Below are 23,332 nucleotides of genomic sequence, written 5' to 3' on the forward strand. Positions count from 1 at the left end.
CCAATGCCCCTGTCTAACTGTCATATTTGTCTTAAGGTATTTTATGTTGCCTACACAGTGTTAACCTGATCAATATCTTGGACTCACATATGTATCTCTCCTGCTGGTGGACATGAAAGATCCCCAGTGCGGGGAGACTCTCACTCAAGTCTCGGGATAACACGACCCCCCCAGTAACTAACAAGAGACGGTCCTTGCTGCAATCACAGGAGGCTTTAATCGATGAGACTTGAACCAGTGCACTGGGGCCGAGACTCATAACCCACGCAGGGGATGAGTTCGACCCCTAGTGACTGGGAGAAGGAGTTTTTAAGGGAAGAAACCACAGCCCAGTAATCCAAAAGGGTCATAGAAAAAGGGTCATAGAAAATTCCGAAAATCCAGTGATGGTCACAGGGGGCAACTCCCTGCCTCTGAAGATCACTCTCAAGATCATAATCAGCTAGTTCCTGAAACACAGTATTCCAAAAATACCAATGATAATCACAAGGGGGAAACTCCCTGTTTTTCAAGATTATTCTCAAGATTACAATCTAACTTTATCTTCAGCTAGTTCCTGAAACACAGTCACTGAACCGGCTAATCCTAGATTTTTGGTTTTTCTCTTCCTGCTTAGATTTTTGGCTATTTTCTTCCTGGTGCAGGGGGGGCGGGTGTGGAACCTGGATTTATCCAGGGCTTTCTTTGGGGATACCTGGGTTTATCCAGGTCTTTCAGACAGAAAGAAAGTACTAGTGAGAAATCAAAAACAATGCATATTTCTCAACTGGATGGAGTGGTAGTCTTTGGGCAGTGTGATTCCTCAGTACTGGAAGTTGGTCATTTGCATGTTCTCTTTCGTCTATGTTTCTCCTTTGGGAGCCCAATAACATTATAGTCAACCTTGTCACAGGCCCAGGTACCATGTCATTGACTTACAGATAGATTTGTTTCTACTGATTGTCTTCTCTACCAGCTGCACATTTTATCTTTTGTTATGTTCATTAAAGAAATTCTTCTTCACAATACAGTGCTTCTGATACACAGAATTGCCATTTGGCTCTGTCCATTTCAATAATTCTTCCTTAAAGTCTACACCTGCCCATGAATATTGCTCACTTTTCACTGGATTCTTAAATAGGAATTATACTGATTTTTAAATCATTTTAGCAATTGAAAAATTAGAAATTTTAAATGATTTCTGATCATTCTGTCTTCTATGCACACATCTAGTTGGTAATCTCTTTAAAATATATAACTGTACTTGTTTTTTCTGTATGTCTCACCATTCTTTTAATTAAATGCTGTGCTTTGTTGGTAGCAGAGCTAAGACTTACAGATTTATGCTTGGAATGTGCATTTCCCTTTTCTGTTAAGATGCTTCTGACCATTGGCTCATTGTAGTTATTCAGATGTAAATAGACTTTAGTTTGTTCTAGTAGAATAGCTCTTGCCTGCATCCACCAAGAAGTCAACAGAGAGAAAGAATTTGCTTATGTAAGGCTCATACTGTTGCTCAATAAAATTGAATGTAAATGTAAAATGTCTTAAATTGATCCTTCTGTATGCCTCAACTTAATATACTACAATTCTTGCTCATACTGAAATTTATATATAATAAAACAGAAACATCCTAGCAGAAACAAGAAATGAAACTGAAATAAAATGAAACATTTTCAGCATTTACAAATATGATGGTTAGGATGTTTTTCACTTTAATTAAATGTTTACCTTTGAGCTTGAATTGTGACTATTTCGTTTAGAATAGGAACTTAAGTTAAACTAGGTCCAAGACATTATAGTCCAGATAGACAGCTCAGAATAAGTAGAGAAAACAATCTACAAGAATATTCAACAAAATGAGTGATTACTTCTGGAGAATAGCATTAGGAATTTTTTATATATAGGATCTCTCTCTCTGTTTCTCTCTCTCTCCTATCTATTATCTATCTATCTATCTATCTATCTATCTATCTATCTATCTATCTATCATCTATCTATCTATCATCTATCTATCTATTCATCACCTGTCTGTCTGTCTGTCTGTCTGTCTGTTTATCCTATTTTGATGAAAGGATTAAGTTATGTTAATAACATCAGTAGTTTTTAAGGAATAGTGAGGGTGAAATAAAAGAGAAGAAATGAATATAAATTATTAATTCCACACTGACCGTTGGATAAAAACAGAAGGAACCAACTTAGGTGACCAAACGATGGCATGTGGTTAGATGTTGCTGTTATGCCCAGATCATGGAGTTCCCCCCCTCCAAAATAACCAACTAAAGGACTGAATTCTGCATGTAAGAGCAAAAGTCTTTATTCTTACATTAAGTTTGTAAACTTGGACTCTCTGTGTGCCTAATGTATTGGAGTGATTGGAGAACTCCAAGCCCAGTTAGGGTTGGGTTTTTATAGTAGCAAAGGTAAGGGTGAGGGATTTCTAAGGTTCAGGACACCTGATTGGCTGACATTTGTCTAGGAGTGTCCTGGTGAAAAAGCACTGGGTGTTTACTGACAGGTGATCCCATCTACAATGATTGGAATGTTAGGAATTTCCCTTGGGTGGTCTGTTCCTGGGTGGTGCCTGGGCAGTCTCAGTTTGTGGTCTTTTCTTGGAACCAGGGTAAACTACTGAGACTCAGGCCTCTATTGAGCTTGTCATGGCTGGGTTCTACAGCTGCGTGTTATGCCCATAACTCAGCCTTTGAATTTGGTTTCCACATTCTTGAATCTCAGGACACACTGTACCTCTTTGGGCTTTCACCAGGGGCTGCAGCAAAAGAGCAGGAATGTGCACCCCATTATCTTCTTCCTAAAGCGGGCTTATAGAATGAGAGACTAAGCCCTAGGCTCTCTGCAGAGATATTGCAGTACAGTGGTTTCTTCTTGACTGCTAACTTCAATCTCAGATCCGTCTTGACATATTCCGTCAGGCCTTGCAAAAATAGAAAAGATGCTCATCTTCCAGATGGCTTAGTTGCTGGAATTTGTACTTTGTATGTTTTTAAAAATATAGCCATATTCCACAATAATATGGAATATTCATATCCCTTTGGATTAAGTAACTGTAAAAATAACTCACAGGTTTGCTCTCATTTCTTTATCCTATACTTTTAAAACATGTATGACCCATGCATGCATCAACATAATATGCTAGAATTAATCTCGTTCTAGTTAAATTTGGAGTTAAAATCTCTTCTTAGGTTTTATTATCTTAGTTCTCCTTTGCAGTAAGAACAAAAATCCCCGTGCAAACAAATAAACAACAAAACCCTTACACCTTATAACTTTGTATATATTTCATATATTCTCTCCCTTAGAAATCAGTAATATACACCTGCAATGCAACACCTACTCGTAGGGCTCAGAAAGAACTGTGGAAGAAGGGCGGGAAGATTGTAATATGCAGAGGGCATCAGGACCCTTGCCTCCAGACAGTGTCCTCTAGACAGAAGAGGGAAAACACACCCCAAAACCCACAACATTATTGTTTTCTAGAGAAGATCAGAATATTGGCAGCACCAGATGCGGTGCTAACATGGATGGGAAATTCCACATAACTGCACTCCAAATGAGCAGGACGGCAATGGCTGCTTTGAGGGAGAATCAGTTCTTCCAGGAAGAGCTCCCATGTAAATCGTCAAATTCCAAGTGATCAATTCTGGACACATGTTCATATGAGCAATGCTAATAATAATAATGTTCATATGGACTCAGTAGAAGGTGTGTGTGTGTACATGTGTGTGTTCACTGCTATATTCCAAGTACAAAGAACCAAGATTTGTTCCTCTTCAGTAAGATGGTATTGGATATTGCCAATAAATGTGCAACCTCCCTCCTATCTGTCAGCAGTCTTCCAGGTCTCAAGTTTTGTAACACTGTTTCCCTCATCTAAATTACTCATTTTATTTTATATAATCCTATACTCTTTTAATCCTACTGGAGATGATTATAATATTTACATTTATGTTTGCATGTTTGTCTCTGAAAATAATCATATTGTTGTGCTAAGGAAATATTTATCTAGCCAGGCAGTGGTGGCGCACACCTTTAATCCCAGCACTCGGGAGGCAGAGGCAGGCGGATCTCTGTGAGTTCGAGACCAGCCTGGTCTACAAGAGCTAGTTCCAGGACAGGCTCCAAAACCACAGAGAAACCCTGTCTCGAAAAACCAAAAAAAAAAAAAAAGAAATATTTATCTGTATAATGAAGACAATGTCTAACTTTTTATAAATGGGTACTGACAGTTTTCTGAATTTAGTTGAGTAGCATGCATGCCCCTGATATAACCACAGTTAACACAATTTTTCTACAGAAACAATTTTTAATTCTGGACTTATTATATTCTAATGGACTATAGTAAGCATTTCACTGACACTGAAAAAAAATGTCATTTTCTTCTCTACATACAAGATAGTGTAACTGAGGTTCTGAAAGGATTGATACTAATATACAGAATTAGATTTGACATTTTTGGTTGTCTTCAAACTTTTGTGATTTGTTTACTATTGAACGGCATAAAGTCCAGCTCAAATAGTTAATACATGTAGAAGAAATGAAGAATATGCTCCTTAGTTCCTTGCCTTCATGTGCCTTCTAGAGTGACCCAAAGAATGACTCATGGACCTTTGGCATCGCTGTGCTTCTAGGCAATACTTGTCTGCATGAGTGTGAACACCACCAACCTCCAGGCCCTGTAGCAGCTGCAGTATCCTTCCATATTTCACTTCTTTCTTCTTTATTGAAACTTAGTTACAATAAAAAGACAGTAGACAAAAGCTAATACTACCAATGTAGTTTAAATTTTGGTTTGTAAATATATAATATAAGCATTTATCTGTGACCCATTTATGTAATTGAACCAGAGCTAACAGAGGCCAAATCCTCTTTGATCTGAAATAAAATGAGAGGTGGAGTTGGGGGTGGGGGCGAAGGGAAGACTCAGATGTATCTACATGTTTCTTTCCAGATCTCGTTTGATGTAATCAGGATTCTATTCTGTATCTGGAAACAGAGAAAGAGTCCATCTGTAAAGATGTCAACCTAGAGGAGAGTTTGAACTGATCCCAGTTATCAGAGCAAGGTCTGGGAAAGGAAGGGCTCAGAAGAAGGCAGAAACTTCTAAGCCCTATCATTTTCCAATGACATCAAGTTTTATTCTGATATTGGTGACTGGTGGTTGGTTCCTGTGGATTGTTATTTCATGAAAGATTCTAGTGGTTGGAGTTTAAAATCATCTAGGAAATTTATTACTCAGCACTGGACTAAGTCATGTTAATAGAATTAGTATGGAATAATGTCAGGAGCTGTGTCCCCCCAAAATTTACAGGAAGCACCGCCGTGAGGAGTTTTTGCAGAGGGCTTTACTTTTCAATTGTATTGAGAATAGTCTTATTGACCAAGCCTATCCCACACCCAAATTAACTGTTAATAGAGAGTTATCTCTTAGCAGAACCTGCCTCACATTTCAAACTATCTAGGCAACTAGGTGTGTCACCTTGTGACTTCCCGACCAAGGAATTGTGACCCGACCCATCGTAACCTCTCAGACTCTGTGGACCACGTGGCAAGATCCCGTGCCCCAGCCCCCCAAGCTATTCAGGGGCTATATAAGCTGTAACCATGACCCTAATAAACTGAGGCTTTGACAAATACGCTTAGCCTCCTTCTTCTCATCAGCCTATGCCTTTCAGGTGGTGCCTCTCCGTGACCCTGGAATAACTGGCCAGCCAGGCGGGTTACAAACCCTAGACAGAGTAACCCGTCGAGGCGGCTACAGAATAAAAGTATATAGAGAGCTTTCAATGCCATAATTTTCTAACGCTTACAAATTCATGCTCTTTGTTGTATGTTTTGACCTGTTTTTAATGTTAAACATAGCTCATCAGACTGGAAGTTGCTATAAACAGAAAATCACAATGAATTCAAATGATACCTAAATTATTTCATGCAATATATTTTATTACTGGATGAACTATCTCATATGTCAAACAAATGAAATTCAGACAGCAAATGATGCAGAAAAATCATAGATATTACTTTTCAGTAAAATCATTAAATTCCTCTGTTTATTTCTTCATATGATCCATCTTCATTCTCTAGCCTAATGTAAAGAGTTATTTTAACATTATAAGACTAACATGTGCTATTTACCAGCAGAGATAATTGGTGGCATCTAGGGGAGATATTTATTTCATTTATTCATTACCTATTATGTGAATAAATGTGTATTTGAGCATAGGATATATATCACAGAGACACATATTTGGGTTTGGACACGTATGATAAATGTGCTGTGGAGATCTGAAAAAAAAACCTCAAGTTTCTGGGTTAATTTAAAGGAAGTGGGTGGAGATGCTTATGGCAATTTTTGCTTATGTTTACAATCTACTTCTATATTGACTTCAATAACTTGTTTTCATCCTGACATCTTTTTGCTTTCAAAATGCTGTCCCTATTTCTCATATTACTTTATTTAAGTCTCCTTTTCAATCCTGGCGCTATGATAACAATCAGAAGTAATTTTTTTTTTTTTTTTTTTTTTTTTTTTTTTTTTTGGTTTTTCAAGACAGGGTTTCTCTGTGGTTTTGGAGCCTGTCCTGGAACTAGCTCTGTAGACCAGGCTGGTCTCGAACTCACAGAGATCAGAAGTAATTCTGAGATTTTAAAATATTTTATCCATCAACTATTCAACAAACATTTAAGAAACACTCAGGGGCAGACACCACACAGTGACTGAGTAAAATAGACAGTAAATAATTGGCAGAGTCAAAAGCACAATGGCAATCTGGATGTGAAGTCTACTGGGTCCAGTGTCTGATTGCATAGAACAATGATGTATTCAGAAAGAGGCTGAAGTCGTGTTTGCTGCTCTTTGTGCTTCCTTGGGCAGTGGCGTTACTCTTGAAATTCCTGCACAGTAAGACAGCAATGGGAAAATCAATCCTTTAGTTAGCAGTTTCACTGACGAATACAAGCTACACAAGGTAATGGGCAGAGCTCATCTCTTTGGAGGCTGAACAGGAAGAAGGTATTTCTCTCTTTCCGTGGCGTGCACACTGTGGTGAATCTGAAAACTAACAAGTGGTTAGCTGTGGTTTCACATCATTGAGCATGGCCTTTCCCACTGCATTGCAAATTCAGCTCTTAATGGCTCAGGGAGAAATTAGCCCAGGCAGTCTTTTGTCTTCCATGGTCTCTACGTAGCACTAAGTGAGCCATGAAGGAGACACTAAAAAAATTGTAAAGAACAACAGAGAAGCAAGAGCCAGCTGTGGCTAATAAAGGGGGAAGCTTCAAATTAAGTATTAATCAAATGATGGAAGAAATAGAGAGGAGAAAAGAAAACCACTCAAGAGCAGGAGAGGATGCTGGAGCCCAGACATATGGCTCATTAAAGTCTCAAATCCATCTAGATTCTGCTGAAGTCCTTGAACTCACCTTATTACAGTGATCCCACATGCTGGGTCATTATTTTCTGGGAATTTCAGGAAGATCTCATTGTGCTCCATTGAATAGGGTCTTAGTTCTACATTCCCATAGTTTTTACCGTCTTGCTACAGGAAACAAGTCAATCTGAAACGGATTCATTTGGTCTTGAAAAAAGCACCATAAAAATGCTTTTTTGTCATGAAAGTTATCAAGCTTGTATTTTTTTCCCGCAATTTGCCCAAATCACCCTGACTAACTGCAATAAATTGCGTTCATGTCTCAGCCTTGAGTCTGACCACTAACTAGTATTTTACAGAGTTCACATTTTCCATTGCTTCGTGGGCTAAGTTTACTTCAGTTAACTGACAGATGGGCATCAAACCTACATTCCCAACTGAAGAGTAACCTTTAGACATACTGAGGGATGGTTCTCAGGCTTGCCCTAGCCCCTAGCTCAGTAAGATGATGCCTAGGGAACCCCAGAGAGGTATCGAGCACAGACACTTTACTATTCTTGTCTAAATATATACGCTCCTCAATCCAACATGAGGTTACATTCCAATCATAAAATCATCCTAAAATAAAGTGCACCAAACACTTAACCAGGCAAAGATGACAGCTCAGACTGTTGTGTGTTAGCAGGCATCTGGGCAAAGGCACAGAGGGCAAAGCTTACTTGTTTCAAAACATCTTTTGCAATCACTTCACTTTTGCCTTTAAACAACTCCCATGGTAGGAGACATAGGAAGCTAATTTACAGTGGGGACTGTAGAAAAGAGAGAAGCCAGTGTTCTCTTGTACAGCTGCCCAATGAGGCGAGTACTGATGACAGTGGGGATACACATCTCAAAAAGAAATGTTAACTCTGTTAACCCAATTTATACCACACATCATGTGTGTAAACATGTGTAAACATCCATTACCCTGTTAAAAGGTACAGTATTAATGTGCATGGGCTGAAAAATTTTAAGTTAAAAATATCCATTTGTATCAACATCTTCAAATAAGCTAATAGCTCACTGTGGTAGGAGCTAGCATATCCCCGTTGCCACACTGTTATTCTCCAATAAAAGTCCATATTTGGAGACTCAGCAAATTATTTTTGTTTTCGCCTGGTCATCTGGCACAGAACTATGGACTTTCCTCTGGTCTCCAACAGATTCCGTTTTCTTTCCTGGAAACAGTGCAAAATTCAGAAAGCAAGCATAAACAGGCTAAGGCAGTTTCAATTTCGGTTTTCTATCCCCACAACTGGGTGGGTGCAATATCCTGTTTGACTCCTCTTTCTAAAGAATAGAACTTTGGAGAAGGCCAGACGCAGCAGCAAGTTTGAGAGTGCTGAGCCAGGGTAGCAGAGACTCGTCCCTTGCAGTCAGGTGAGTGCCCTGCGACTCAGTATCCAAGGCACAAATTTCTAAGGGGCTACAGCAAGGTCCTGAGGTCCCAGGGCGCAAATTCTACCCTGGTTTAAGGTTACACTGGTGGATGGCTGAAGGTGACAGGAAGCGGTTCCGTTGCCCCAGGTCTTGTGAACTCGCGCTGCTTCGCACGGATTCACAGGCGCAGTGGCTCTGGTGCATCAGCCACAGTCAGGGATGGGGGATGCGAGAGAGGAACATGAGCTTTAGTCTGTGCAATCCTGTGCACATCTCCACCGTAAGGGGGCGAAGTTCTTTCTACTACAGAGGGACCTAACCCCAGGCTCCTTAGTTGCTCCCTCCCTGAGTGCCTCCTGAAGTTGAAGAAACAGAAAACAGAGCCATGTCATGTTATGTCAGACAGACTAAATCCGCTATGCGGGTTTGAAACATCTCTGTGGTACCAGCTACACTCCCGTGCCCTGAGGGGTGGAGTCAGTCACACTCTTTTTAGTCAAAGGTTAAAAACAGCAGTTAAGCCTGAGTACCTTCATGTATGGTTTCAAAGGGTATCATTCACCCAAGAACAGCTTTATATAGCTTTGACAACTTGCGAAAAATCTAGGTCTGAGGCAGTTTTTTAACTGTCTTCTGTGTGACTCCAGATCCCTTTAGAAACCAAGTTTGATTTACATGATACAGTTGGAGCTATGTAATTCTACTTATTTAATGTGGATTTGAAGCTTCTTATTAGGATCTGCTTGAGAGCAGGGAGTAAAAAATGACATGCTCATCAATATTATCCTAAGAGAGAGAGAACTGATCATTAAGGTAATGTCTTTTCACAGAATTTATGGTGAACTTTCTCATTTGATACCTGTTCTAAATTGACGTTAAGTAAAAAAACAAAGGTTTTAAGTTGCCATCACAAGACAAACAGCACTCTGTGGTGATAATTCATTTGCATTTTAATAAATAAAGCTTGCCTGATGATCAGAGAGTAAAACAGCCATCCTGGTCAGTCTTAGAGACCAGGGAGTGTCGACACGCACCTTTAATCCCAGTAGCCACACTAGTTTCCCATAGAAACCAGGCAGTAATGGTGCACATCTTTATTCCCAACTTTACAGAGGGACTTCTCTCCAGCGGGAACAGATCTCAGGCAGGCTCATTCCGAGGAGTCCTGGAGGCAGGATCGCCATTTCAGACTGAGGTAGAGGTAAGACCCAGTGACTCGCTGTTTTGCTTTTCTGACCTTCAGGTCGAACCTCAATATCTGTCTCTGTGCTTTTATTAATCGTGCTATGCAGCCAATCAGATTGCACTTTATATCATAACAGGTCACCAATCAGTAGAGACCATTTGGTACTTTTCAATTAAGAAGCTTATCAGTTTAGAAGTTTGAATTGGGGAAGTTGATTCTGACAGGGAAATTTTGGAGGTAAGGTCTATAAAATGGAGATAGGAACAGTGGTGTTGACTCCCTATTCCATGGAGTAACTTAGGCTCCCTAAACATTTTTTTGCATGTCTGTATGACCTCCAATGCATATGAAAAAGAAAGGCAATAAATAGTCTTTAAGGTATAGGATACTTTTATGAGATAATGTCAATCTGATACCACCATCAGACCTTTGCCCAAAAAAGTATTTATTGATTAGGATGCATTTTCAGAGAAATTTGCCACTGGAGAGAAATAATATTCATGTGTCATCTTCCACATCACGGACACGAAGCAGATGTGGAATGATGAGTTGTCAGTGTAAGAACACACACTTGTCACTTATCATCATTGTGCAGGACGAAAGCTGAAGGTCCTGGGGCAGCTCTCAGTTGGTTGATTGCTTGCCTAGGTTGATAAACCTTCACTTCTCAGCAGCATATAAATTCGGCATGGTGTTATTCATCCACGCTCCTGCCTTTCAGGAAGTGAAAGCACCAGAATCAATTGTTCAAGATCAGTCTTTGCTGCTGAAAAAAAATAGATATATAAAATAAAAATTTAAAAAATTAGAAGCCATCCTGGGCTTGGCGAGATACTACTTGAAAAAAAAAATTGAAAACATAGCAAAACTTCTGCCCACCCCAACAAGAAAAATCACAATTAGAATGCCAAGTAAGATGATGCATGTGTGTAATCTCAATAGAAAAAGAAAGTGTGTGGTGGCAGGATTAGATGTTCGAGACCAGTCTATGCTATATAGAAAGTTTGGCCCTTGCGTGGATCACATAAGGCTTTGTTGCAGTAGAATAAGGCAGGAAAGACCAGTTACTAGACTGACTTAAAGCTCCATGTTTGTACTGCTTGTTGCCAAGCGTGACTTCATTTGCTCGCTGGAATCGAACAACCTGGAGAAATGGATAAAACCCAACAGGCTGTTGCCCTTAACCTGACCCCAAAAGCTTACTCCTGACAAATGTAACATACATCTTTGTAAAGTAAAAAGCTTTCTGCCGTGTGTGCTTCTGGAAAAAAAAAAAAAAAAAAGTCGCCCTTGCTTGCCTGCTTGCCAGTATAAATGGGAATGCAAAGTAGACTCCATCCTGACCTTGGTCCACTGGTGAATACATGTCTTCTCTTCTACTCTCATTGGTTTTGGAGTGGTTGTTTTAGAGAGATTCCTGAAAAATTATCATTCAACCCCAACAAAGATAAAATAATCCCATACCAAAAAACTTAAACGGATGCACTCATTGTGTAAATACGTGCCAATTGACATGCCACTAGAGGTGGCTTGGAGATCTCATACTCTCCTGAGAATATTTTTTGGGTTTGCAGGTTACCATAACATCTAGTGCCAGCATGGAGGCTCCCATCTGCCTAGTGGAAAATGAGAATCAAGAGCTGAGAGTGAATCCCGAAGCACTAAACATTCTTGAGAAAATTACTCAGCCTGTGGTGGTGGTGGCCATTGTAGGACTGTACCGTACAGGGAAGTCCTACCTGATGAACCGCTTGGCAGGACAGAACCATGGTGAGTGCTGTCCTCAGACAGAAGGACAGAGGCCATTTATTTGGAATCATTGGCAATGCAAATTAGTCATTCTCTCCTGATCATCAGATTGATCAATCATCAGATCAATTCCCATCACCTTCCCTTTTCTCTCATCTTAGTTTTACTATGGAGTCAATGCAAATGCAATTCACTGTGTTTTGTTTATTAAAATAATAAAGATGGGATGGTGGAAGGAAGAAAGAAGAGAGAGAGGGAAGAAAGGAAGGGTGGGCAATTAGGTTTTGAAAGCATCTCTCTGTGAGGCAGACAAAGAGAGAGGGAAGAAGGAGCAAACAATAGAGGGAGAGAAAGATGGGAAAAGGGAGGGAGGAGGGAAAAAGAGGAGAGGGAAAGGGAAGAGAAGATTTGAGTTTGTGTTGTATTCTTTTTGAGTTACCTTTTTATTTTTCTGCCCTACTTCATCACAGCATTTTAATAACTATATACATTTCTCTATGAAGTCTTTTCCAATATGTATATGTAGCAATACATAATTACATAAATTACATACAGTATGTGGCATAATTAATAAAGATAATTCTTATTTCTTTACTGGCCAGGTCAAAATATAAAACTTTGTTAGTATGTGCTTATCATCTTATACTCTCCCAAGGCTCATCAATATTCTTATTTTCATGAAACTTCCCCCACTGGCTCACAAAATCAGTTATAAAATCTAACTGTGCATCTACAAAAATCAGACCTACTTTTAAACCTCTTAACAAGTATACTTATATATATTTATATAAAGCATATGTGTCTATTTTAATGCATCAGACTACATTCAACACATGTTGTCTGAGGTCTCTGGCTTCCTTTGAACACAAATTTGTAAACTTCATCCTGTTTGTTGAAAGTATTATTAAATTACTTTAAAAGTTTATAGTATGTCAATATGTGAAAATATCATTTGTTGTAGTGAGCATGAATTTCTTTGCAGAGCTTATTTTGGAGGACAAGGTTTTCACACACAAGCTTGTCTTTATGTTGGGGCACTTTTGCACAGACTTCTCTTAGTGTAACATAACCAGAAGTGAATCTAGATTTCAGGATGTTTGCATGTTCAGTGTTTCCTCATGGCATCAAATTGCTTTTTAAACTTTATATGTAGTTCACATGTTTATTAACAACAATAGAGAATTCTGCATTTTTTTAAAAAAATAAAAACTCCGTCTGATTTTAATTTCTGCTAATGTGACTAGTTTGGGTTTGTGCCACCAGCTTATAGACAAGGTGGGGCAGTTCTTCATATCTAGTAATTCTCATGCCTTATTTTGTAAAATATACACTCAGGTCTTTGAAAATTTAAGTCATTCAATCTGCCCTTTCCCACTACCTTCTTCTTCCTATAAGGAACATGCAAGGGCTTCTTTCTTCCTAATATTTTGTACCTAGATCAGCTCAGTGTCACTGTGGGTAGAAATTCTGTCTCCTATATTCTAAGGATTAATATGAATGAACATGGCTTTATTATTCTCTCTTGCAGGCTTCAATCTGGGTACCACAGTGAGGTCTGAAACTAAGGGCATTTGGATGTGGTGTGTTCCTCACCCCACCAAGTCAAAGTTCACCCTTGTGCTTCTAGACACAGAGGGTCTAGGTGATGTGGAAAAGGTAAGTCAGAGAGTTATGGGGTCTAGCCTTGAGTCTAGCCATTTGATTGCAGCTTTAGTTCACCTTCCGTGCTGGTTGCAAGAATCGCAAACATGATAGAGTACAACCCACTGGCTCTGGAGTTTGTGGGACTGGGTAGCATCTAATCTATTTGCCTGGTTTTCAGAGTAGCACATCTTACCTCAAATATTGCTTCCAGCCTGAACTTCCAAATCTTCACACGTAGCCTCTGCTTCGGTCAAACCAAATAGATATGCGAGGCATTAATATGACCAGTGCGATATAATATTGTTTATTTACTGAGTATTAAGCTTGCCACATGTGTGCCTTATTTAAATCTATAATTACATCTACCAGCAAGTATTTAAAAAGAAGCTGTTTTTCTACCATAGCCATCATAGCCCAGGTACACAGTCACACTGAAGTGAGACAGCCCTCATTTCACTTCTAAAGTTAATCATATTTCTCCGTGTACTAGCATCGCATTCTACTGTTGGCACGGTTGGCCATCATGGTTGTATTTCTGTCCTTATAGGTCTGCCTCTTCCTATTGTTACTTGAAAATTTGCATTCTTACAAAAGAATGTAGTACTTCGTATTTTGTAGATGTTTCATGAATAGTTGTTTAATCTGAGTAAATATAACTGCCTCTAATTGACATAATTGACAACCTGTTAATTAAATGGTATGGTGTTATTGTACATATACTGTACTAAGCACTATAGCAAATATTTTGCATAGTTGCACAGTGTCATTGATTTTGGTTATGGAAACTGGTAAGGTCAGTTTCAATGCTGAAAGGGAAATAAGAATATTTATTCTTCAAATCATTATTTTTCATTCTATCAGTCTGATGTATTTCTGCGTAAGCAGCCAATAAACAAGTGAAAGAATGGAGGTTAGATTCTGAAGTCCCTCGTCTTCATGTGTCCTCTAGGGTGACTCTAAGAATGACTCATGGATCTTTGCTCTGGCTGTGCTCCTAAGCAGCACCTTTGTCTACAACAGCATGAGCACCATCAACCACCAGGCCCTGGAGCAGCTGCAGTATCCTTCCAGGGACCTAACCATGTTTTATTAATTTAAAAGAGTGACAGCTGGGAATATGGCTTATGTTACTCAGTACTTCAGATTGAGGAAATGGGTGTGTAGAAGACTCTAGGAGGGTAGAATGTTGCCTTTTGTTCCTTAGCAAAGGTCCCAGCTATGTGACTGAACTGACCGAGCTGATCAGAACAAAATCCTCTTCACAATCTGAAGAAATGGATGATTCTGATGAGTTTGTGAGCTTCTTTCCAGACTTTGTCTGGACTGTTCGGGATTTCACTCTGGAGCTGAAGTTAGATGGACGCGTCATCACAGCGGATGAGTACCTGGAGAATGCCCTGAAGCTGATTCCAGGTATCAGAGCCTGGCTTGGGAGGGAAGGCACTAACTGTCTCATTCATTACTTGCCATAAATGTTGTTTTTACCCTAATTTGAACTCTTAGCCAGTAATAAACTGATAACTGAAAAGCAATTAGTGAGCATTTTCCATGGTTATTATCTTGGACAATCTTCAGCTGCTGGAGTTTAAATATAATGAAAACAATGAGGCTCAAATATTTGACCAAATGATCTTAAATCAATTAATTGTGAAAAAATGTTATTTGGATGGTAATACTTTCTATAATGTTCATATCCCACATGTTATGCTCCTTATAAAGGATTTCTGTGTTCTTTCCCTCGCCTCTCTCTCTCTTCACACACACACACACACACACACACAAAACCACACAATATAGATAACATATATGATATATATTATAACTTAACCTTAACATACATATATTCAAACCATATATATATTTAACTTTATACATATACACATATATACAGAGATAGAGTACACAGATGATATAAAATCACATGAAATGAAGAGATCTATTCCAAATTGTAATTCTTTTGTACAGTATATTTATTATTACTTGACTACTTAATATTTGTCAGATAAAGATGCATTATGAATAGTTCAGAAAAAAATCAATATTTTCTTACAGAGAACTTAAATCTTTATTTTCCATTTCTCATAACCTTCTTTTTTCTTGACAGCCTCACAGTTAACATATTTAATATTGTATCTATTTTTAAATATACAATATTTAGATATTAAGAGAGATCTCTCTGCATTTTTATTCATTCATTTATTTTCTTCTCTCAACAAACATTCATTGAATAGTTGTATGGCACGGGATTGCTGTAATTCTCAGTCAACACTAACAGACTCTTATTTAGCAAAGAAAAGAGGTTTTTAAATTACATGTAAGTTAGTATTACTCATCATAATTGTCAAGGCACAGAATCTTCTGAAGTATTTATGGTGTGTGTCTATATTTATGATATTTGTGCTTTTCTCTCCTGACCTGATATCATATATCATCTTTCATTTTTCCTGGTAGTATCTTATTGTTTTCTGCATCACTTTGTTTTAAGGTCCAAATTTCATTTCTGACAAGGATTTTGGAAAGTCAGAAAACTTCTTTGAACACTTTGATTTCACTAGTTAATTGTCCAGTAAATGTTTGCTAAATTCTTAATCCACTGGGGTCTGTACCAAACACTAGGAAGACCAAAAATTAGTTGCCTTTATCCCATGGATAGCTGGTACTCTTTATCATCATAATTGCTTTATTGCCCTTTACTTTTAAGCAGAAATAGATTTGTCATTGTCCAAGATGCTCAAATGAAGAGCATGTGGGTGGATTATAGGAGATGAAGGAGAGAACAACTGTGACCCCAGGTTCTCTGGAAATGAAAACATCAGGCCCTGAGCCTGAGGGCTGTTTTGTTAAAGAACTAATTTCTTTTACATATTTTTACAGGCAGGGGTCTCAAAGCCCAAAATGCTAACATGCCTAGGGAATGCATCAGGCATTTCTTTCCACAACGGAAATGTTTTGTCTTTGATCGACCTACAAAAGAGAAAGAACTCTTAGTCCATGTTGAGGAAATACCAGAAGATGAGTTGGATCCCAATTTCCAAGTGCAATCGAAAACATTCTGTTCTTACGTCTTCTCCAGTTCCAAGGCCAAGACCTTGAAAGAGGGAATCATTGTCAATGGAAACAGTGAGTTACCTTTGGGCTAAGAAATATCTCTCTACTTTGAAATGGTGTGCCAAAAATTTTTGATTAAAGGTTAATGTCTCATACAGAGAAAGAGTTGTTTATGCTATTCAGAAAATTTCATCTTTCTGAAATAGTATCTCTCTATATGGAGTCTTATTGAAACCTAATAAAGCTTATGAAATGGCTAATGATCAAAGAAGCAGGACTAAGGTTAAAAAGGGAATACCTGGTTTGAAATAATGTTCAAGGACACAGCTGCTTGTCTGGTTAGAAAAGACAGTTCTAAAGGAAGTAAGAGACCAAGGTTCCTAAAAGTTCATTGTGAATTTGAGCTAAAAATTCACTAATTTTGGACTCAAGTATTGGTTCAGTCAGTAAAGTGCTTAGCTTACAATCATGAGTTCAATTCCCAGAGTCCACCTGAAAGTGTTAAGAGTGGTTGTGCACACCTGTAACTGGGGAAACAGAGACAGGCAGATTATCAAGGCTTGTCATTTGCCTCTACACACACACACACACACAAATACATGCAACCTTGCAGCCACATAAGCCCCCCAACACAATATACATGTGTGCTTCAATGAAATATTTCTGTATAGTCACATGATGCCCATAGGCAGAAGAGCTGCTCCTTTCCCATAATGCTCTCTTATTGTCCTAAAATTCAAAATTTTCAAAAAACATTATCACTTTCATTTGTGGTTGGGTCCAACAAAATAGGCTTTACTCTCATGCATGAAATATTCATTGCCTAAGTGATTTAATATTTCATTGCTGTTGCGTGAATCATGTGAAATTAACAATATTTAGCTTGATATTTAACCTTCAATTTCTTGCCTTGGTCAGGACTGGCAACTCTGGTGACGACCTATGTGGATGCCATCAATAGTGGAGCAGTGCCTTGCTTGGAGAATGCAGTGACCACTCTGGCCCAGCGTGAGAACTCCATAGCTGTGCAGAAGGCAACTGACCACTATGCTGAACGGATGGCCCAGCTAGTGAAGCTCCCCACAAACACACTCCAGGAGCTGCTCAATGTGCACACAGCCTGTGAGAAGGAAGCCATTGCTGTCTTTATGGAACACTCCTTCAAGGATGAAAATCAGCAGTTCCAGAAGAACTTGGTGGTACTGTCTCTGTGCCTTTTCTTTTTCCTTCCTGATACCCACCTTTAAGAGTGTTGAAAAATGGCTGCCACTTTGACCTTATCATTTATCTGGATTCTTGTGAGTGACAGGTTTCTACAAGATCAAATTCAGGGACTTGATAATTTTTTTATTGCTACAAAAGAATTTTCAATAAACACATCAGGATGAGAAAGCACATATACATCCACTCAGTTTTGTAGACTATAAGCACGGTGCAGGGAGGCTTGCATGCTCTGCTCAGGGCATCAGGAGAATGAAACATATTGTAAACTGAATTCAGCCCTCACCTGAAAGCTCTGGGGAGCCTCATAAGTAAGGGAATCCCTTGGACTGCAATTTCTAAGTATAATACAAAGTTTTATTATTCTGTCTCTACACACTCATGTTCTTCATGGAGGAATTAATGAAGGGCTCATGAACCTATGTAAAGTTCCTGTTCTGTGTGAATTGCTTTTTCACAGGTGTATTTTCCTCCATATTAATTCTTGGAGGAGATACTCCTGCCAACCATGCCCCACTGTTCAGCTGGCGAATGGTTCACTGTTAATCCCAGTGCTGCTGAAAGAGCCAAAAGTCCTGCGGTTAGACCTCATTGTTTCACAGGGGATGAGCCCGGCCACTGGAAAGGCATGGGGTGTCCATGGTGACTCAGATATGGCAGTGAAGAGAGTTTCCTGACCCATGGTGTAATTTTCACATCTAAATTTATTACTTCTCCCAAGATCAAAGTTGGATCCGTTTTCCAACAGCTTCCTTTTCTGGTGTCTCTATCATCCCCTGGCAGGTTGCCATAGAGGAACATAAGGAAGATTTCCTTCGACAGAATGAAGAAGCATCTCTCAGTTACTGCCAGGCTGAGCTGGAGAAGCTTGCAGAGCACCTGAGGGAGAACATCTCGCGTGGAGTTTTCTCTGTTCCTGGTGGACACAGTCTCTACTTAGAGGCCAGGAAGAAGGTGGAGCAGGATTATGAGCAAGTGCCCAGGAAGGGAGTGAAGGTGAGAAATGAGGAATAAGCAACAGGGAGATGGGCTCAGGGTTGCTAGGAATTATCCTTCTTCCTTAGATCTGAACTTCTCATGAGGAGAAGGCTGAGTATGTCTACCTATGCACTTCCAGATTATAAAGTTCTGAGTTAATAATCCTTATGTATTTATTTAAAAGTTTTATTGTTTATACATTTCATAGTATATACTGTGCATGGTACTGTGTTACATTAAGAAATTTTCATACACACATGCACACACTCATGTATATGGTATGGTAAGAATATTCCCCATATCGCTCTATCCTTCTCTTTCAATAAAGTCGTACAATTAGTCTTTCCCTGAAAGGACTTTAGAATGGATAACACTAACTGGAGCAGAATACTTATTCCATTGATTAACCCAGGCAATTATTTTCTGAACTAAATAGTGGGGTTTGAAGATAAAAGGCACCCTTGTCCATGAGATACTGATGATCTTGCCTCACTATAGTCAGTTGGATTCTTCAGAATAAGAACTATCCTGGCACAAAGAGAGCAGAAATAATGATGCAATTAATATCGTGGTGGTTGCAATAATATTCAATCCTCAGAATAAGGGTGTGATTATGGACTACTGTTGTGTGCATTTAAGAGGTGTGTGATGGAGTGACTGAGACACTAATGCATTGTCAGGCCACAGAAAAACAGTTATCTCAATATATTTAGCAACCATGCAGACATCAGAAGACAGCTTAGCAAAGCTTCCCCTAAAAGAAGATACAGAGAAAAGATAGATTATCAATGGGTGTTTACCTGTCTAATAAAAACACAACAAGGATTCTAGCAGGCAAGAACTGTGTGGGTACATTAAACAATGGAGAGGGCAATTTTGAGGCTCTGCCTAGGGCTCTGTGGTTGTAACCTGGTCTGAGAAGTGAAACACTATTTGCAAAGAGAGACTTGGGAGATGGCTACCACCTAAGATTTTCAAGAATTGCAGAAGAGATTTGAATTACTACTGTTAAAGCAAAGGAAACAGAAGGGGGGATCTTAAGAAGGGTGAGAAAATATATAGGACTTAGAGGGCAGCATTGTGCTTTTGTGGCCTGTTAGTTTCACTTTTCTGTTTCCTTAGGCAAATCATGTCCTTCAGAGCTTTCTACAGTCACAGGTTACCATAGAGGACTTCATCCTGCAATCAGACAAAGCCCTCACTGATGGGCAGAAGGCCATGGAAGGTACATAGGAGGATTGACTCTCACAGGGATGGGAAGGCTTCTGTTAAGCCTGCTGATGTATGGTCAGGAAGGTCTTTCTGCACAGACTGCATACTCTGCTACTATGAGATTAAGAAGGGTAGGCATGGTCTCACTCAGCTAGTGTAGCGGGTGTCTTTTAGCATCATTCTGAAATGTGCCCTTGAGGTATGGGCCCTAGAATTCAGAGTTCTCCCTAGATATTTTTAAAATCACCCATGTCTCTTAGCCCAAGAAGGGGGAGCTCTGTCCTGACTGTTGGGTTTTGCCTCTTTCAAACCCTTGTGGGACAGCTGAGCGGGCTCAGAAGGAGGCAGCGGAACAAGAGCAGGAGCTACTAAGACAGAAACAGAAAGAACTGAAGCAAGTGATGGAATCTCAAGAGAGAAGCTACAAGGAAAATATGGACCAACTACATGAGAAGATGGAGACGGAAAGGAAGAACCTTTTGAGAGAGCAAGAGGAGATGCTAGCACACAAGTTGAAGGTAAGCTCGTGTGAGCCCTAGAAATTATCAGAGGAACAGTATTCAGGTTTGGTCTTGTCTGACATCTCCACTCTTGCAAAATGGTGCTGAGGAAAATACAGGATACAGTTTGTTTTGACCATTTCTCATACCCATTTATTAGGGAAATTCATTAGTGAATGCATTTTAGTAGAGTGATAGATATGTGTCCTTAATTACTTGGATTGCAAGTGCAAACCCCCAACCTTAAAAAAAAATGGTTTTCCAAGTGTATTTTCCTTTTTACAGGTCCAAGAAGACATGCTTAAAGAGGGATTTAAAACAAAATATGAGGCACTGGGTGATGAGATAAGCCTACTACAAAATGTGATTAAAAAAAATCGGAATCTGAGTAGCTCACTAGCTGCACAAGTCTTCGATGGTTTTGGAAATGTGCTAATTTCAGTATTGCCTGGTGCTGGTAAGTTATTTGGTGTAGGGCTGAAAATTCTAAGCAGTCAAATGAAAAAGTCAAAAAATCCTTCTTAGAAAACTGTAGGTATGGTGTCTTTATTCCTGAGAATTATTTTTGAACTCTGTGTCATATTAACTTCATTTATTAAGTTTCAAAAACCAAGAATATACATAAGTCACTGTCCACAAATTGATGTCAAGTCCCCATTGCTGAAGACAATACCTGCATAACTCAACTCATTGAACATGGAGAAGTCAAGCTGGTGCCCATAGAACCTTCACCCCACATGCTAACATCTTTGGAACAGGGATACACTCTGCATGCTACCAAAGAAAAACAAACATCAATCAGCCTCAAACCCTTTGATCTATAAGAGTGTCCTGCCTGCAAAGTATGGTAGTACAGTGGAGACACAAAACTTGGGAGTAACCAGCCAATCTCTGATCTGACTTAAGGTCCACTTCACAGAATGAATCCTATAACTGCTAGTGTGACCAAGAACCAGAGACTAAATAGCCCAGAGAGCTTAGAGTAAAACTAAATACTACTTTCCTATACATTTCACCCCAAAGTAGCAATAAAACGACACCTAATGTCATTCTGCTCTACTCATAAATCAGGGCCTTGCTCAGCCATCATTAGAAAAGTTCCCTCCTGCAGCATATAGAAACAAATAGAGACCCCTGTGATGTGGGAGTCCCCTCTGTGTGCTGTGATTACCATTAATGAATAAAGAAACTGCTTTGGACTTATAGCAAGGTACAACTTAAGTAGGCAGGGAAAACTGAACTAAATGCTGGGAGAAGGAAGTCAGATAGAGAGATGCCATGGAGCTGCCAGACTACTACATGCTGAAACTTTAGCTGGTAAGCCACAGCCACATGGCAATACACAGATTAGTAGAAATGGGTTAAATTAAAATGTAAGAGTTAGCCAATAAGAAGCTAGAGCTAATGGGCCAAGCAGTGATTTAATGAACACAGTTTCTGTGTGATTATTTTGGGGCTAAGCTAGCCAGGCAGCTGGGAACTGGGCTGTGGAAACAAACAAGCGGTTCCTTGCAACAATTGGTGTTCCAAAGTGGTGGAGCTAAATCCATGTAAAACCTAAAAAGCTTAAAATGGACAAAAGAACAGAGTTAAGCATGGTTTGGTAGAGGCATTTTCTTGAGTGAGCTCAGCTTGCTAGAGGTCGGCAGAAGCATGGCTCCTTTAATGGAGATTTTCCTGATTCAGCCATAGCAGACAAAAAGCTGCGTGGTTTTAAAACATGGCTTCCTGGACTATGGCGCCAGGGCAAACTCTGGCTATGGAGCATTTGAATGGCATTTGTGGGCTTGAGTATTTGTGTGCCCACTTGGAGTTGGGAGGAAAGTAGCTGAGACCTTGCCCACAGCTTGGCACTCCTTGCCTGGGCAGGCGGCAAGATCATGTCTACTAGGTGTGCACAAGCAGGAGAGCATGGCAGATTCCTGCTTCCATACACAGAGATATTTCCAGGTTGCTCTGTGCTCTACATGGCAGATTTAGCTATTACTCAGATGAAAAGGGTTTGTGTGCTGCTCATTCTCAGGGTTAAAGTGCTGAGCCAGAGAGCCTCCACCATTTTAAAATGGGAGAGAGGTGGAGCCAGCATCCAGAGCAGCTGCAACCAAGCTGCTTATCATTTTAAAAGCTTTTCAAGACAGTAAAGAATTACAGATAATGCAATAAGGACAGATTCAGACATAAAAGAACTCTAAATGGGTCACAGTTTTGGAAAAATGTACATAGGCTTGGGAGAAAGAAGAAAAAGAGTATAGAGAGTTGGAAAAGAAGTAAATCTTTTTTTTAAAAAAAAGACTCTAAAGAGACAAAGTAAAGACAGTCATAGATTAAAAGGAGTAAAAAAAATAAACCAAGACAGAGAGTCTAGATTATGTATATCATTATGTTTTCTTTGAAGTTTTTGACTGTGAAGGAGCTAAGTACACAGAGACATTTTATTGTATGGGCTGCTAAGCTAAACCAGCATATATATTATAAAGGTATCATGACTTCCAAATTGGGGTCTAAGGATGTGTTGCTTTGGAAAAGAGGTTCTTCTCTTGTTTCCACAGAGGATGAGAACCTATGGATTGCTTCCAGACTGATGTGGTTTCATGGAATAAGACCCCCTGAAAGATCGTCTTGAACATCCCTCAAAATATTACTTCGCCCAACTGCTGACTGAGATGAACCTAACACACGGGATATACCTTGAAAGATCTGATTAACAGCGCCCCCAAACAGCAGGAAGCAGTATGGACAGAACTACGACCATATTCCCAAATATTGTTTATAATTGTGTGTTTTCATTTAAAGGGGGATATGCCATAGAGATTTGCATTGATATGAATCCTGGTTTATATATATATATATATATATATATATATATATATATATTTCAACTAAACTATAAATATACAAATTATAAATTTAAATATAAAAATGTATATTCAATTTAATTTTCAATTAAAGTAAGAAAAATAAAAGCAATCTATTTAAAAAATTTTTATTTAGTGTGCATTGTCTGCCAG

General features: G+C 39.2%; 1 protein-coding gene across 1 annotated transcript; it reads left to right on the forward strand.

The window, feature by feature from the left end:
• The first annotated feature begins 8,752 nt into the window (after positions 1-8,752).
• Positions 8,753-23,151, forward strand: LOC130890060 (guanylate-binding protein 3-like). Its single transcript, XM_057794007.1, has 12 exons — positions 8,753-8,786; positions 9,899-9,987; positions 11,547-11,742; positions 13,250-13,377; positions 14,315-14,424; positions 14,582-14,778; positions 16,240-16,485; positions 17,332-17,612; positions 18,418-18,630; positions 19,735-19,837; positions 20,149-20,342; positions 20,610-23,151. Exons 3-12 carry the CDS (start codon positions 11,571-11,573, stop codon positions 20,847-20,849), a joined length of 1,884 nt encoding a protein of 627 aa, XP_057649990.1. The 5' UTR covers positions 8,753-8,786; positions 9,899-9,987; positions 11,547-11,570; the 3' UTR covers positions 20,850-23,151.
• Positions 23,152-23,332: the final 181 nt, after the last annotated feature.

Source organism: Chionomys nivalis, chromosome 18 (assembly GCF_950005125.1).
Source record: "Chionomys nivalis chromosome 18, mChiNiv1.1, whole genome shotgun sequence".
Taxonomy (NCBI): domain Eukaryota; kingdom Metazoa; phylum Chordata; class Mammalia; order Rodentia; family Cricetidae; genus Chionomys; species Chionomys nivalis.

Coding starts and splice junctions, on each gene's coding strand:
- LOC130890060 (XM_057794007.1), top strand. CDS start 11,571: ATGGAGGCTCCCATCTGCCTAGTGGAAAATGAGAATCAAGAGCTGAGA. Junction 14,425..14,581: donor CAGGCCCTGGAGCAGCTGCA/GTATCCTTCCAG, acceptor CAAAGGTCCCAG/CTATGTGACTGAACTGACCG. Junction 17,613..18,417: donor AGTTCCAGAAGAACTTGGTG/GTACTGTCTCTG, acceptor ATCCCCTGGCAG/GTTGCCATAGAGGAACATAA.